This window comes from Chenopodium album, chromosome 9 (genome assembly GCF_948465745.1).
Source record: "Chenopodium album chromosome 9, dcCheAlbu1.1, whole genome shotgun sequence".
NCBI lineage: Eukaryota > Viridiplantae > Streptophyta > Magnoliopsida > Caryophyllales > Amaranthaceae > Chenopodium > Chenopodium album.
This window is the reverse complement of record NC_137842.1, coordinates 16,241,361-16,259,546: the sequence shown is the minus strand read 5'-3', so window position 1 is coordinate 16,259,546 and position 18,186 is coordinate 16,241,361. Positions and strand designations below refer to the sequence as shown.

At 34.1% G+C, this 18,186-nt stretch overlaps 1 protein-coding gene across 1 annotated transcript; it reads right to left on the bottom strand.

Moving 5' to 3' along the window:
* Positions 1 to 3,370: 3,370 nt before the first annotated feature.
* Positions 3,371 to 17,860, bottom strand: LOC145559605 (uncharacterized). The gene is made up of 22 exons (XM_081621005.1): positions 17,675 to 17,860; positions 15,556 to 16,101; positions 15,202 to 15,461; positions 14,993 to 15,085; positions 14,624 to 14,758; positions 14,415 to 14,536; positions 14,045 to 14,209; positions 12,646 to 12,751; positions 12,188 to 12,293; positions 11,979 to 12,089; positions 10,992 to 11,155; positions 10,017 to 10,134; positions 9,212 to 9,436; positions 7,232 to 7,422; positions 6,485 to 6,652; positions 6,232 to 6,337; positions 5,871 to 6,008; positions 5,584 to 5,742; positions 4,818 to 5,024; positions 4,051 to 4,245; positions 3,893 to 3,964; positions 3,371 to 3,736 (listed from the first exon to the last, which is right to left on the bottom strand). The coding sequence occupies exons 1-22, from the start codon at positions 17,720 to 17,722 to the stop codon at positions 3,578 to 3,580; spliced, it is 3,594 nt and encodes a 1,197-aa protein (XP_081477131.1). The 5' UTR covers positions 17,723 to 17,860; the 3' UTR covers positions 3,371 to 3,577.
* Between the last annotated feature and the right edge of the window lie 326 nt (positions 17,861 to 18,186).

Sequence of the window (18,186 nt, the reverse complement as noted above, 5' to 3'; positions counted from 1 at the left end):
ATATTTGAGGAGAGAGAAGTGGTAAATTTTTCTAGATGAAGAACTTGAAGAACACAATTAAGATATTATGGTCATTTGATTGTTCTGGTAGGAAGACGTGGGTTTATTTTATGCAATTAAAGTGGAGTAGTTGGGTGGGTAGGATGTCATAAAAGAGTAGGGGGTGATTAGTTATAATAAACAGTTATATGTTTAAACAAAGGATGTTTAGGATATGATCTATTTTTTTTATTAAGGGTAAAATAGGAAATTTATCCTAAAAAATTTACTAAAAAAGAAAGTGTGTCAACTAAATATAAACTTCCCAAAAAGGAATATGTGTCAACTAAAAAAAACGGAGGAAGTATAATTTACAATGTTGAGAATTAGAGATATTAATCGTTAAAATAGTGTGTTGGCAAGCGTGATAAAAAAAAGGTGTCAACTAAATAATAATAGAGGTAGTATTAGATTGAATAATACTCCCTCCGTTTTTAAATAATTGCTCCATTTCTCCATGCGCGGAGTTTTAAGAGAAATGAGAGAAAGTAATAAAATATGGAGGTAGTGGGGTAATTGAGAAAATAAAAAAAAAAATGTAAAAAATAAAAGTAGTGGAAGAATAGGAGGATAGAGAGTATTATGTTGGATCCATTAAGTGTGAGAAATGAATTAAATATTGTAAAAACTTTTCAAAAAAAGGAAATGGAGCAAGTATTTAAAAACGGCCGGAAAAGGAAAGTGAAGCAAGTATTTAAAAACGGAGGGAGTAATAAACTAGTTTAATAATAAATATGAGTATTAGATACAATTTATGATCTATACTCTATAATATTATTAAAACACAATGGGATAACATGGTATTGTCATGTGTCATCATTCATTTAATAAAATTGGCGCCACATGAACAACAATGACATGTCAAGACCTTCTACACCAAATATTAAAATTCAATACAACATTATGATTGAAATATAATGTGAGCTAGGGGTGTGCAAAAAAGGATTGAGACCGGAAACCGGACCAGACCGTTAGATTCTGGGTCGCTCTTCGGTCCTCATAAATTGGTGTTTTTGGTCCAGTCCAGGTTAAAATCGGAATATTCCAATCCGGACCGGAATGAGTATTTTTTTTATTTTTTGGATGAAAATTTTAAATTTTAATTTACGGAAATTATCATTGGTACACCCCTGACCCCTTGTTTGGACTTTAATCAATGATACACTTACTTAACTTTTGGTTATCATCGGTACACTCATGGTTTCATGTACTTAACTACAGTAACTATTATGTTAAATAAACGTTAATCCTGGGTTATTAAACCGATTTTTGACTTAAAAAACTCCCTCCTTTTTTTTTCCCTCTTTTATTTTCCTCCTTTATTTAAACTTACCGACCCACTGTAGCATTAATATATAAACGCTTCCCCTCTTTTGCTCTGGTTTATGTAGCTTATTATTCTTCTTCTTTTCATTATTTTTTTATAGCTTCTCAATGTCTTCTTCTAGTATGGGTTCTTCAAGCAACAGGATTGGAAGGAGTCTGTGGTTCAAATGTGTTAATTGCAACTGTGAGCCCTCAAGATATGCAGATATAAGATTCTCAAGCTTTGTTTCAAACCCTACTACAAATGCAAATTGTATGAATTATTCATTTGGGTTAAGGAGGATAAGATTGTTAGTGATACAAGAGGTAGGGTGGCTAATTAATACACTTAAAGCTACAAGTGTTCAACTTCTGAGGAAAGAATTCAATGAGTTCATGCACAAAACATATGAATTAGTAGAAGCTCTTATTTGGATGGGGTTAGGTTGTCGGCGAAGGCGAGGTGGGGATAGGGAGGGGAAGGAGATGGTAGAAGCTCTAATATGAATTAGTAGAAGCTCTAATATGAGTTCATCACTAAGCTCATTTTCAACCTTCCAAAAACAAGCTACCATTGCAACCACATAAATGAAACTAGTCACAATGTATTTTATGTGTTTTCTTAGGAGAGAGAGTGGTGGATTTTTTGTTGCCCTTTGATCGATTGTGGTGGTTTGGACGTCATTAATGGAATTAGTAGAAGCTCTAATTTGAATGGGGTTAGGTTGTCGGCGAAGGCGAGGCGGGGATAAGGAGGGGAAGGAAATGGTTGTTCATCTCGGGGCGGGGCGACGGTGGGGGTGGGGTGGTTGATCGGCCGTTTAGGCCTTAGGTGGGGCACAGTGGGGCGACTAGGGATGTGTTTGTTTTTTAAAATTTTAAAAAATGAAATAGACCTATTAAATGGCGACAAGTGGCACTAATATAAGAAAATAGATTACCAAAACAATCAAACAAGTCAGGGATCGTTAAAAGATCTTTATTAAAGGTGAGATTGTTTTGGAATAATCGAAAGGTGAGATTGTTTTTGAAAAACCGAACAAAGGTGAGGTTATTAATTTCTATTTTTCCCTTAAAATAAACTTATTATATAGAGTATGTTGCATTTAATATGACATTTCCATTTATGGGAAATGTTGTATTTAAAAGAAAACGGAGAAAGGATAAATAGTATATTGATAGAATACTCACAATTTTCATATTATACTTCTTATATTAAATAATTCAATGTTAAGGAAATCTTTATTTCTTCCTCTTTTAAATATTTATAACAAGAAATATATATATATATATATATATATATATATATAAAATTTATGGGGACAATTGACCCCATCGCGTTGAACTCAAATCCGCCTCTGGCGTGAAACTAGGTTGAATGATTCTCCTTGTGCTTTAAGATAAGTGTTTTGATATGATTTTGGTCTCTTGGTTGTGTTTTATTTTGCTCTAAAATAAAACCAATAAGAGATTTGACGGTTTTGAATTGGAAAATTAATAATAAATAAATATGACGAGTTCGAAAAAGAAAAGGTATTCTTGTTGTTATAATGATATATTTGCAGGTTCGAAAAGAATGATGTTCATATTTGATTGAGAAGTTCAAAAAGCTGAATGTTCTCATTTTTTCTTTTTGTTAATAAAAATTGAAGGCAACATCACCAAAATAATGCATCTCGCATCAATCAAGACAAGAATTTCTAATCGCAACATTTGTGTTACTGTCGTTATTATTGTGGGAGGGTTTTTAGAGATATGAGATATAATCAATATTAGAATATATATGCGTGATATATTTTCCATATTAATATTATTAAGATAATAACATAATCAAGGTTATTTATGTCAAAATATTATTTACTGAATATTTCTTTAGGCTCTATGGTTATGGTATCTTTTAGGAAGATTGTTATAGGTTGATTTTTAATTTGTCATTGGTTTAAATTTTATTTTAATGTGTAATTTTTTATAGATTCATGATTGCATGGCGGCTAATAATCCAAGCAAGAACATTGAGACATTCTTTTTTTTAAAATGAATGTAATTATTTTCAATTGAAGTATCATGTAAATCATCATAATGTGACTTCTACATGAAGAATAAGGTGTTTTATGTACACCAAGAATAAAAAATAAAGGGAAAAATACATGACTATACATAATACAACAGAATTAAAAAGAATAGACAGATAATTGATTGCACCAAATGTAGGGGGGAGGGGCAAAGTGGCATACTAGATATAGAAATAATTTGATTGATTTGTTCCGTTTGTTCCATCTCTACAAAGCATGGAGTGAGCCTCCACAACCGACCTGGGCGGTTCTAGATCTTTCTCCTGTAGGCAATTGCCTTGCAATCGTTGCATCTGGGAAGCAAATACATCGTCTAATATCTACAAAACAGAACACCAATTCAGGCATTCCACAACTAGTACATATACATTGGAAAGCTGAACTTAAAGGGAAATAGATTTATATGCTGTTGTCTGCTCATACATCCAACCAAACATCACTAAAAACATCAAATGCAAAGCAAATAATTTACTTACCCCAAGGGCGTAATATGATCCTTTGTACCAAACGCGGTTCTCTTTCCTTCCTTCGAGGAACCTTAACACACTCTGAAGGAAATTACGAGCAAATATACATAAGACCACCAGTGATTATGGCATAGTTAGTTAAAATGAAATTTTCTTCCCTTTCATACCTGCCCCATTCTATCCCACAATCCACGACAAAGTGCCACAAATATTTGACTTGGGAAAACGTCATGTAAATTGGCTATTGAATCAATCAGTTGGGAGTTCAGCATCAACATTCTCTCACGAACTTCAGGCTCACTGTCTGAGTCTGCTGTCACTTCCAGGATTCTCTTAAGCTGTGTGTTTCGATTAGCTTGCATCTGCAGCAAAAATTTTTTCAGCAACATAATGTTTCATTTCTTTTTTGACACTTATTTGCAAGCAGTTGGCAACTTTCTTTATCTCATCTTCCACTAGCAAGGAACCAATGGAAAAACAGATCTACAAAGATGATTTCCATTGATATGTAGTTTTGTTACTATCATAAATAAAATTCAGTTCCAAATATTGTCCTATAAATCAAACGCATCTCAAACAAACTTAAGTAGCTACATAAAACATTTTCTCCAATGCTGGATCAGACAGAAAGCAAGTGTGATGGTTCTAAATCCGGCAATCAAATAAATACTAGGAGTTATAGTTATATAAATATAAAAAAATATTTAAAAAAAAAAACAAAGTTTCAACCATTTAAACATTCTCTGCATCAACAACTAGTGTATTTATGTCATAAATGATAGCAATCGTAACTAGCAAACCAAACCCCCCCCCCCCCCCCCCCCCCCCAAACACCCCAGAAAGACACCAAGTAAACAATGCAGAGGCTTCTGCTGAATTGTTCTTTTATAGTACAAATTAGAGTGAGAGAATAAATACATAAAAAAGGACTTACATTGCTATAAAGTTTGGTCACTAAAGCCTGCATGTAGTTTTTGTACTTTGTCTTCAGCAAAACAGTTATACCATTCATCTGCTCCCCATAGGACAACTTTTCACCGCCAATTGTTGGCAAACATGAAGCCCAGAATTTCAATATATCCTCAACTTGAGAATGTAGAACTTCAACCATTCTCTTGACGGTGTTTATAAAAGTACCCAGCTGCAATGTTTTGAAATGGACAAACACTTAATAATCTGCAATTTATATCAGGACATTTGGCTGCATGAAAATAGGAAATACTCTATTTTCCATAACAGAGAAAGGGGAAAGGTAAGTAGGAAGAAGCTAAATATATGATTTTTTTTTCTATGGAATGTTTATTCCCTCTTCAAAAACTTGTCACCTTCACAATTGAATGGTGCAATGTTAGCATGAAGTTCAATGTTTAATACTACATCAAATTCAATATATCCCTAACAAAAAGACATTTCTGATGAAAATTCGATGAATGAGAGCCAAATTTTAAAAATCAATAATAACCTCCAAATTCTATAATCTATATTGTTCGCACAACAATGGATCCATAAGCAGTTCTAATATAAGCATTAAATTTTTGAGAAGAGTAGCAAGCAGTTGCAGTATTCTTAATGTTAGTAAGGTGCACATAATTGCTGCATTTGAACTATTATTTAACGTCAAAATGATGTTGAATGAGCACTGCTAATGCTATGGACACTATTCTAATGCATGCACTAGAAAAATAAGCCTATTAACTCACTTGATTTGGGACCACGTAGATTATTACTGACTGTCGTCTAGCCAGTTTATGAACATGCATACCAAGCTTCTTCGGAATGCTATCTTTTAAAGGAGCCAAAGTGTCACTATACTGCTTTTCCAGTGCTTTTAAGATTGCTCTCTCGATATCAGCAACAGCCTTCAAGAATGAAAGTTGTTAGAATTACTGAAACGAGAACTGTAAAGTTTCACAGATGCATATAATCTGATGAAAGGTCTTTGTTTTTGGTTGGCATACGTATCTCACAGTTTGTGCACTGAGCTTACATTTTCCAAAACTAACGAGTACTGAGGCCACCGGCTGATAACCATTTCATACTGTGTTAAGGCATTCTTTATCCTTGAATACATATCCTCTGTAAATGGTGAGGTGGAGAGGTGGGTTGCTACCCCAGACCATGGTGTCTGCATGAGGCAAGTAAATTGAAATACATATTAATTAAATTGCTAGGCTACAGCATTTCAAGAAAAAATAAATTCGAGTTGCTTTGAAGCAGCTTCCCATCCAAAATTAATTATGTTTTCCGAAGGAAGATTGACAGACAATGGTGCATGCTGCTCCATAAGGGATGGTAAGCAGAGTTTGAGATTACTCTAAATATTCAAAACATGTAGCAGGCGAGCATACCTTTTCTGCCTTGCAGAGCTCTAGCATTTCAAGTTGCATCTCTTGTACCCACACCATTATATAATTGTGGAATAGATCCTTGCAGTCTACACCACCTTGGATAGGACTGTAAAAATTACGTTACAGTTAGACAAGTTATAGTAGCGGAAGTAGATAAGCTACAACAAGGAGCAGGACATAAATCAGGCAACATTGTATGGCCTCTTAATTTAGTATAGCATGCTTTTCAGGACTGGAAACTCTTTTTATGTACCTTACTTTCCATGTTTCCAGATCCCTCTCAAAATCAGAAATTGCTGCCAGAAGTTCATTCACATGTGGCAAAGGACCTGATGGAGGACATGCTGCAAGGAACCCTTTAAGCCTCTTCGACATTTCAGAGGTATAAACGGTAGCAGTAATGTTTGAAAGGTCAATGGAACTGATCACATGAGCAAAAGAGGTATCAGGCATTTGAAGGACCCTTCTGGAAAGAAGATTAAAGAAAAAAGGAAAGCAGATTTCACAAATAACATACTTAGTATAATTTAAGGGTAATGACATATGCAGCCCTTAGGGCAGAAAATAAGAATTTGATATCTTTTCTTATTTGGTATCAATTCAGGAGTGCGAGACATCACACATACTTTGGTATAATGAATTATATATTTCATTTATCATTTTCCACTTAAAGCTCCTTATTCACAACTAACATACTTAGTATAATTTAAGGGTAATGACATATGCAGCCCTTAGGGCAGAAAATAAGAATTTGATATCTTTCCTTATTTGGTATCAATTTAGGAGTGCGAGACATCACACGTACTTTGGTATAATGAATTTTATATTTCATTTATCATTTTCCACCTAAAGCTCCTTATATGCAGCCTTTATGGCTAAATAAATCATTTTCCATAATTAAAAGGCCTTGGTAATTTGCTTATCATAAATTTATAGAAGAATAGCAGAAAGCATTGCTGATTATCATCTAATCGAGATGTACAGAGATAGAGAACAATACCTAGGAAGTATATGCTGATTGTGGATCTTGATGTCTGCTAAAATTTCTTTACCTATGTTAATGCAAAGGTTCTTTATCTTCATATATGCTGTGGAGATAGATATTGGGTCTGTCAGGATATTCTCAGAGTTGCTTGACATGAATTCATCTGCCTCTAACATATGCCTTCGACACCTTTTCTGAGCCGCAGTCTGACAGTTTAGCAAGGAGTCCAGAGATTAATTCAGCCATTAGCTTTGTAACTAATGTAAGAATGTAAGAATGTTTCTAGGTCTTCAGTAAATTTTGCATGCAAAGAGAGAAGACAGAGATGGCCTTTATTCTCCCAACAGGAGATTGTCATATACTTTTATGGACTGATCTGTAGCATTATTGACCCTTACGACATTACCCCTGATCTAAATCCAAATTTACACAAGCCAATAATAAGCTGTACCAAAATCAACCCAAGCAGAAAAGTCATGAGTGTCTAATATCGAGTAATCATAATAAGTTAATTGACAACGGACCTAAATCTGTTCCATTCTGGTTAACTCTGAAACCAAATTGAATGACTCATCACCATAACATGACCCAAATGGCCAAATCTGATTTAAACAGCCTGATTGCAGAGAATGATATCAGAATAGTTTCGGCTGGTACGTATTTAGTTATTTTGCCAAGGCATTAACTGTAAAACTACTGAAAAACAAAGTTGACCTTTTGTACATGGCCCTGCTGTTACATACTACTACCAAACTGGAAAGAATTCCTCTAAAATAAAGATATACTCCATCAAATTCCCTTCATGGTGATTGTGAGATAGTGACACCAACCCAACATTTCATAAAGAGCCTCCAAAGTTTTCACATAAAGGGCTGCCATAGATACCTAGCTAGATGTCTATACATGTCCAACAATACACCAATTAAGCAGCATCGTAAGAACCACATATTTGCCTCATGCTTCATAATCAGATTCTTAATTCCAACATCAAATACCTTACACATCTTTAAATAGTCTTGAAGAGGGATGGCAAATGGTGGCAAAAGATCAAGAAATAACCTCACTATTTGAAAAAAAGTCAGCTTTTTTTAGGAATCAGTTTGGTTTCAGAATTAATCAGGTTGGGTCATATATTGTCATACATTCTTAAAAAAAAATAAAAATACAATCGATGTCTTATTTCACACCCTCCGTTACTTTTAACGGAGTATTTAATTTATCTAATAACATTTTCATTGGGTATTTAACATAAAGTCTGTCACTTTTAAAGCTCTAAGTTCTGAATGCTTTTTATACATTCCCGATTACAAAACTCAAGTATATATAAATCCAGTGTAACACACTAACACAATAAGATCTTAAATAAATTGTTAAATAATTGTGTGTATTTGCTTACATATATTTAAAGCATGTTAGCCTAAAAAGACACTAACAAGTGCTTGCTCCAACTTCAATCCTTAGGGTTTATTGTCACATCATGTACATGTTCTGGTGGTTCAAGCATAGATACTCCCTTTACCTCAAAACAGTAGCAAGATATCGCATGACAAGAAATTTAAACAAAACCTTGAAAGAAGCATGAGAACAGTCAACAAAACTACATTTGCCACAATTAAAGAGGTGAAAGTTCTTTAGGACTGACTTGAAGCATGAAAAAAGGCATTATAGAGTCAGAAAGGAGAAACACCAAAGCTTTAAACCAAATTTGTTCAACATTGACAATAGGCGATGTACTCATGTACTGATGCTTTTTTGGCAAAAAAGAAATGTATAGCATTTATCTCAGTAGTGAATAGCAACAATTTGCAACATTATGACGAAATTATGTGGAGATTATAAGTAAAATAAAAGAACATTTAATCACAAGGAGGATTGGAGCACGTGCATGGAGAATCACATTTTAGAATTCAGTAACAGTGCTAGTTACTAAGTGCATCCATGTAATCCACATAATAAAAGGATAATGAATTTAGCTATAAAAACTATTGCTATCACCTGCAAATGCCTCTGTAATACTGCCTGTGCATCTTGGGAAAGAATATCATGAAGAAGGGAGTAAACTTGCACTGCTGGAGCCAAAGCTGGTGACGCTGTCTCTGGTACCGGAGTTAGTGAATCTGTCAAACCTGTGGCTGATTGTTCATCCAATGACTTGTAATTTTCAAAAACAGTTGCCAAGAGACTCTCAACTTGTGTTTCACATTCCAAGAAAATGGTTTTCTGCATGAAGGGCAGGCCAACAATCCATAAGAATGGATAATACACCTCCACAATGCAATTTACATAATCTAACAAGTCACAAATTTCTAATGGGTGAACTTTGGCCCAGGCCCCAAGAATATTATTCTAGTTACATGACATAATATAGATAGCTCTTTACAAGCATATAAAGGAAGTAGGCATCAAAATGGTAAATTAGGTCAAAAGGAGCAAAGAGCCAAAGATAGCAAAATCAAAAGTTGGGTAAAGTGTTTCCAATATGTCCTACTATTAGATGATGCAAATCATGCAATACAAAAATGGAGCTATGTCATTTAAGTTTTGGTGCAAAACTTGTGTCTATTAATAAAAGACTTGTCTTGGAATTATTGACTAATAATAAGAATACAATGAAAGATGGTGACAAGATAACATTTGGATTCATATCCTGAAGTGTTGTATACACGATTCTGAAACTATAATTCATGAAATACCTGATGCAATGTGATATCTGATTGGCATACCGCTTAATCTCTCACATAATGAGATACTTCTTTTAAAAACGAAATTCCAAATAAAGATTTTGTTATAGGGAATTTACCTCTTGTCTATTTAATCTTTTTTCACCTCTAGCTTTGATAACAGGCATAAGCAAATCCAGTACAAGCTCCAAGCATTCTTTCGTTGGAGTAGCCACTTTCATAACATACAATAGATACCTAATAGCACATTACAGTTAATAAAAGACTTTAGAAAGGGAATTTTCACAAGGATATGTAAAACAAGAGCAAGTTCCTACAAAAACTCTGATTCAATTAACAATTGTGATCTAGCATATATCTTATTAATACCTGAGAGTCTGAGACTCATCATCAATTATTTATATAAAGATCTGAAAGGATATAAATAAAAAGTATCCTCTATTACAATCTTTCCAATTGACTTATTCCTCTTTTCTCTCAGAAATCGAGTCCATGCTTCATCCTCAAAATTAAAGCAGAGGGAAATCCTTTACAACTTAAGATTGAGATCTAGATCATCTAATGCCTACAGTTATCTGTTATTGATGACTAATTTTAGTAAATAACCTTCCAGTGAAAGCTTTGGAGTTGGTTTATATATGTCTCTTACCAATGCGGCAATGCCCACTTAATCCGAGTCTTGGCTTCCATCAAGGAAAAACCGCAAGTAATAAGCAGTACGCATCTGGACGTCCATTCCCCCTTAAACCACTCTCTATATATCTTACTCAGGTAACCATTTAGTTGCAAGCTTCTGAACCTATTGCTTTATATTCTCCTTTCTTTTTTCAAGCCCTCTTGGTCCCTTTCTTTTAATTTCTTCATTTCTCTCTTAACTCAACTGTAGGTCTGAATGAATAGGAGATTGGTTCACCTTTTTAAAAAAGTTTTCTTATATAGTTTTTAATCATGTATGGGGTAATTAGAATGAGAGCTCATGACTCAGGACGCTTTGATTACTATAAATTAATAAACCTATACTTGTATAATACTTTTAATTATAATGAGGTGAAAAATGAAAGCATGTTAGGTGAAAAATGAAAGCATATTAGTACCTTAACTTTGTGTACGAATCTGGTACCCCGTAATAGTCTGCAAACTCATTTAACAACCATTTCCAAGGACCATTTAAACACAAATTACGTGAATGGAAGTGTTGTGCACGCATTGCAGCTTCCAGCAACATATCATATGCAAGAGTTTCGACGACAGCACTACTCTGTAACATGTAAATAACAGAGACATATAAGAACGCAAGCATGCATTAGTATAACTAACATAAAAGTATGCAGCTGAATGCCTTAGAATATACAGTATGATTAGCTGAAACTATCCGAATCATAAGTTTAATTTTATACTTCGTATGTTTTATTCCATAATATCTATAATATTTTGTACCCCACCAATATTTTACCTTTGATAATAGTGTCATGTCCCTATTATGAAAAGCATCGTTGATCGAAGGGAGTATTCCAAATATCAAATGCCAAGCCCCAATACCCCCCCCCCCCCAATTTAGCATTAATTTTGGTGTCAAACCCTATCATGAAAAGAATTAGCATGGATGGAGTATCTTTCAAAGAGTGAAGATTGCCCTTGTTAAATCTATATTTTCTGATGGCTTTAGAGTTCTTCACCTGAGACATTTACAATGGAGATACTCTATTTAGCTAGCTTGCGAGGTAAACTACGCAATTCTTTTTCTTGGTATGGGGGAAAGGAAAGGAGGTAAACTAAGACATGTCTTCCAAATTGATCTGAACCATACTTTTCTCTGACGTTCACTATAAACAAATAATATAGGCCCTCAGTTGTTGTTACGAAGTACGTTCTCAAAGAGGTGCAAGGGATGTAAGAAGAGGTATGGGAAAATATAACAGTGTTCTAGTGACTAGACACTAGTAATTAGTAATAGTAAAAACAGAAGAAAGAAAGAAAAAAGAAAAAAAAAAATAAATCCATGTGTGCATTTCCCATATAGAAAAGGTACAGCATTATCTAAACACATGATATTAATCAGGATGCGAGTAAGAGAACCAGACCTTTGTATGTCTACCTTCTTCATCTGTAATTAAATTAGCCATAAAAAGTTGGATCTTTCCAATACATTCATGGTCATCATGGTAGATAGGCCACCATCGAACTTTGTCACTCTGTTTGATATGAACACGTACAAAAGTCAGTATGCCACATGTGGAGAGATTGAGCATCCTGTAAAAAGAATAATGTATATCTTGAAAAGGATACATACAGGGTTCTCAGCTAACACTGAAAGTGGAATGGAAGCATGACCAAGGGTCATTTGTTTTGTATCTCTAACTTCAATATGAAGTACATCCCCTTGACTTTCTGGAAAGCTGAAATACAGGAACACATAAGTTTTCACATCTTTTCGAATAATATCTTTAACATTCCTAGTTGCATTAATTATGTTTCCGTGATAAACTTTAGAAGTACAAATTATTGACAGTATACAGGTAAACAAATTTTAAAACAAACCATAATGGGACTATGAAAGAAAATTTAGAAGCTGCATATATTAGTGACATTTATAATTTACAGTTATACTTCGTACATGGGTTTAGTATGACTTATTACTTCATTAAATCTCAACAGCTTAATTATATTGCTAAAAGTTTTTTGCAATAAATTTTACAACAAATAGCATTGTAACCTAAAAAGGGGTCAAAATAAAACAACCAAACTTACAAGTCATGGTACTCGCCAGTTCCTGAATGTAAGCATACTGCAGAGCCAGAATCAATTTGAGCATCTTCTGCAGAGCTCTTTAGAAAGAATATGCATGACAGAGGCTCTGAAAACATGGTAAGACATCATTGACATGGAAGTAACACAGATTAGAAGCATGCAACTTAAATGAATCATAATATAGATGAGAGGCCCACAGATGATATTTACTCTTTCCTTAAAGAGCACAATTAAGGCACAAGGCTAAGGCCCCCACCTAAAGTGTAATATGGCATGAAATGTTCACAAGAGACCTCCAAATAAGGTTCTTCAAATAATTAGTTCTTTTGCCACTATGCACATGAAAAAGTACCATTGATGCCTTCAAGTTAACAATGTTCTGCATGCATTATGTAAGTTATAAACGCATTTAGACCTTAAAGGTAGCAAAAAGATTGGGGAACCTACGGTGACGTTAGCAGATTTTCTGAGAGAATGAACCAGCACTTTCTATAATGGTTTGAATACTTTAGAGAAGAGTTTTAAATTCCTTACAGAAGATCTTACTGAAATGAAAATCTTCAAACAGCTCTATATAATTCCCAAGGTGTCTCCTAAATTAAGCTCAATCAGACAAACCTCAATCAAGTAGATTCTAAAGCCATAGAAGAAGCTAAGGCATTACTTAAGACTTTAAATAATGCATTACTCAAGACTTCAAATAATGGAATTCTCCAAACAGCTCTATTTAATTCCTAAAGTGTCTCCCAAATTTACTCAATTAGACAAACCTTAATCCAGTAAATTCTTAAACCATAGAAGAAGTAAGGAAAGACATTACTTAAGGTGTCAAATAATGCATCCTATGTGAAGTCTTAAGGTAGTTAAGTGCCCAGAGGCCCCATACAATACACTCTTATCTTATTTTCACTTTATATCCTTTTATTCACATATACATAATGACACATCTTTAGAATCAATAGTTGAGCTACATTAAAAGGACTTATCATCGTCTCAATAATTTTGTATGAAATTCAGGGTGAATGTCTCCTAAGCAGTAAAATTATGTCAATCTTATATACATAATGACACATCTTTAGAATCAATAGTTGAGCTACATTAAAAGGACTTATCATCGTCTCAAAATTTTGTATGAAATTCAGGGTGAATGTCTCCTAAGCAGTAAAATTATGTCAATCTTATATACAGAATGACACATCTTTAGAATCAATAGTTGAGCTACATTAAAAGGACTTATCATCGTCTCAATAATTTTGTATGAAATTCAGGGTGAATGTCTCCTAAGCAGTAAAATTATGTCAATCTTATATTTATTTTTTGAGAGCAAATTATGTCAAATTTCTTCTAACCTAAAATGTATGCATGAAAAATAAGTTGTCAATTGTCAAAAAATACAGACCTTCACGTGTAAGTGATAATGACGAGTTCATAACTGAGTTGATGCTGGTTTTCACAAGTGATGAAACATGCCGCACATATTCTGTTCCCGTTTGCATGTATAATGCACCTCGCTGAGAGAATGTGCTCTTAAGTTTTTTTCTTGGTATAATGCGTAGCTTTTTCACTGCCACATTAACAAGAGTCACATGACCATTCAAAAATTTTCAGAATGAAATTAGGACATTGTGAAGACATAAGCAGACTCCAACCTCACTCACAATATTTCATAGCAGAATATCAGAGGTGGAGCTTTTTATTTTAAAGTAAAGAGATTCAAATAGATCACACTTGCAAAAACAGAAATAAATGTAAGTGAAGCATGAACCTACCTTCCACTCTAATCTTGCGGAGTACTTTATTTGGCTTCCTACTGCATGTTTCTTCTGCAGTCTTACAGTCTCCACCTTTTTCTGTCTGCATACCAAGTGGATGTAGCAGGATCTTGTTCAGCCTACAATTACCCACATGAATTAAAGAGTTTAACGTGACAACCACTTATTCTACACTTCACAATTCAAACATCCAAAAGGTGGCATACCCAAAAGCTGTCCGAAGGATAAGGCATTCATCACGTAGAAACTCGGGTGCATCTGGACAGCCTTTTGCCCATGCGTGCAAGCATAGTCGAATGCAGGCATCATATGCTACAAGGGTTTGGAAGGCATGTTGGCCACTGCAGCATTTTGCAAGTTAGACAAGATAACAAATGATTAAATATCAAAAAAAAATTCCGCTTTGCTGCTTATAATGTTAAGATAGAAACTGCAGAATGAACTTCTAAATAACCAACTGATAATACATAAGAGTACAGTAATTAATTTCTCAATCACCAATTGATAATACATGCTAGCTTAAATATGGAAAATTGGAATTATATATGAGTTAGCAAAAAGAAAAGACAAGGCACCTAGTATCATAACAAGGAGGTGGATCCATAATCTCTGGCAGAAAGTGGGGTGTGAGCATTTCTTCTTTCACGGAAGTGGTTGAATGATTCACTCTGTAGAGATAAAAACAGAAATTTATTTACCAAACTAAATAGATGTGACCAATAAACCACATTAGTATTAAACAAGGCAATTAGTCAAAGAACCAATATTTTAGCTTTTAGCATACTTTTCTGTTAAACCATTGTATTCCAAAGTTTCTGATGTTACTTCTGATATAATTGGCTTAGACTCATCATAACAGTCTCCAACTCCAGGCATGTATAGTCCATTGCTGGTAAATCCATCCATTGTACCATCCATTACAGTCGTGTATTTCTTTTCATCTTTAGGCTCATGTACCTCCTCTCCAACAGCATTGACCGGAGGAGCACTCGGGGTACCCAAGTCTCCTACATCATTATGTCTATTACAATTAAAGGACGTATCCTACAATGAGAAAATCGGCAAAAAAAATTTTGTCAAAATTTGTGTTACCAAGAGCTCCATAAAACTTCAGATTTCATCTGACCTGTACACTTACCGGGTAAACATTATTGCGAGGATGATGAAAACTATCTGGAGTCATGTAGTGCTCCTCCTGTTTTTCAAGCACCATATCACTGAATCTCTTGGTAGTCTTTGGCAACTCAACTCTAAGATCAATGTTAGATGATCCTCTATTAATCAAAGGCACTGGCTGTTTGCTTCTCAAATTTGTGCTAGCTTGTAAATCAGTGGTCTCTTCATCATTGTCATGAAGAATGGGCTTCTCAAAATCTTTGATACCGTTGCAACTCGAAAACTCTTGGTCGAAATTCTCAGAAAAATAACCATCCATATCATATGGGGCTGATGCAACACTTTCTTCATCGCTGTCATTACTGACAGTCTGTTCGTCGGATTCACATAGATCAAAAGTTGACGTACTATGTTTGCCAAGCAAACCAGAATGGAACTTCAAAGGGGGTAAGGTTTTGGGTGACATATAATTGCTTCCACTGCGAAGAAGTGGAGATGATTTAAAAACTGTCCCATACTCAAAATTATCCACTGAGGAAGGTCCAGCCTCCATCACATCCTCTTTGCCCTAGTATTTTACAAAATTACAGATTTGATCATATCAACAAATGCAGCATTAATAAATACTCCAACAAAAATAGCCACCACAGATGCAAGTTTCCAACTACAGTATAATTTGAATGATGCTAGTTCCAGCTACTCAGTAATTTCTGTAATCACACATGCATGGCCTATTTTACAATATAGTTTGAATGACAGGTTGTTTCGGTAGCTCAATAATTATAGAAATCTTGCATTCATGCTAAAACCCCAAAGATGACTAAATTACGCTAGTGGCTTTTTTTTTTTTTTTTTTTTTGAGGGCACGCTAGTGGTTAATTAAATGAACCAAGTTGATGGGAAAAACAAATCAAATTTCCAATGAAACATCTCACCAAATTTCTTCCTCCTTATATCTTGCCATGAAATTCGAAATTTTTTAGCTTAACATTCAAAAGCTGTAATAATTTCCAACCACATTTATAAATTAAATCAAATCATAATACAATCAAAACAAATCCAAATTTTCTAGTACTCAAAACCTTGTGTAGTTGTGTGTACTATTCATTTAATTTTTAGTTATCTGAAATAATCCGTACTAACTCATTTAAATCTATTAGACCAAATTAGAATTTTATATTAGTTGTATTTTATACTTGGTAGCGCTTAGCACTTACCTTGATCGTAACCTATTTGAAATTATTGTATCTTGGACTTTTATATTTTAAACTTATCTGAGCTTATTTTTCCTAAAACGAGGTGAACAAAACCGGACTTTAACTCTCGTTTTCCACTTATCTCTATTTATTTTCAGGATTCACATAACAGTCAAGAGATTTAGGCCATTTTCAAATGATATAGTCAGTTTCTAATCACAAAAACTGATTATAATACCAAATTAGATCATTAACAATCAAATCAAATATGATTTTTTCTGTCTAGAAAGTGAAAACCCTAGTTTTCTCCCTAGCTAATTTTCTTAATCTTCCTCCTTTCCACTTTCCAAACCTTTCACTTACTCTCTCTAAATTTTCTGGGTCTTTTAAAATATTAGTTAATTAATTTTTTATACTCCCAATTCATTCCCAGATTATACTTTGAATAAATTTAACATGAATTTAATTTTTTTTTTTACTCAAAATCATTTCTTTTCCCACCATTTCTTGTTGTGTTCTTGTTTAATCAATATGCAACTATATTCATCTGGGCAATTTTCTTCGGCGTTTTTCCGACGACCCTTAATCACTACCGTCAGTAAATGAAGTTGTTCATTTTTTTAATCATTCTTTGAATAAATTTGCGTTCTCCTTCAAATTACAATTAAAAATCCCAAATTTCTGAAATAAACTATAAATTAAAATCGAAGAGGTAAAAACAAAAATAAATAAATAAATAAATAAATAAATTGTTAGAATTTTGGTACTGAAATTAAGCATTTATTACCCTTTTTCCTAAAAAAAATTTAACAATTATTTATGATAAATTTTGACATTTAAATTTCTATAAAAATCAAAGCAATTACAAGAAAACAGTTTGATCCAAACCAAAGCAATTACAAGAAAACACCCAAAAACAAGAGGTGAAAATGAGTGAAAGTTTACCTGTTTAATCCAATTGATAGCAGTCTGATCCAAACCTTGAGCAAACATTTTGAATTTCAGAGATTTGAGTTCAGAGAAAATGAATTTGACTAGTTTCGTGGAATTGCTGGTTGAAAGAACAAACCAGTAGAATGATGGAGAGGAGCGCTTGAGGGTAACGGCTAGTTTGAAGAAAATTTGTGGGTGTATTTATTTCTTCAATCTTGAATTTGTTTTTCCAATTAAAAAATATGGGGGTCGTTAATCTTTCTCCGCGAACCTCTATGCATTGACAATTTGACCTTGGACTCAAGTGTTAGTAACGACTAGACCGGGCAAATGTGACGTTCAGGTCGGGTCTGGATCGGGTCACTTTCAGATCTGGTCATTTTGGGTCAATTAACATTCGGGTCGAGTCGGGTATGGGATCGGGTATTGGGTCGAGTCCGGGTCAGGTCAACTTTCGGGTCGAGTATGTTCGAGTCGGGTCAATTTTGGGTCAAGTATATTCGGGTCATGTTCGGGTTGTTTTA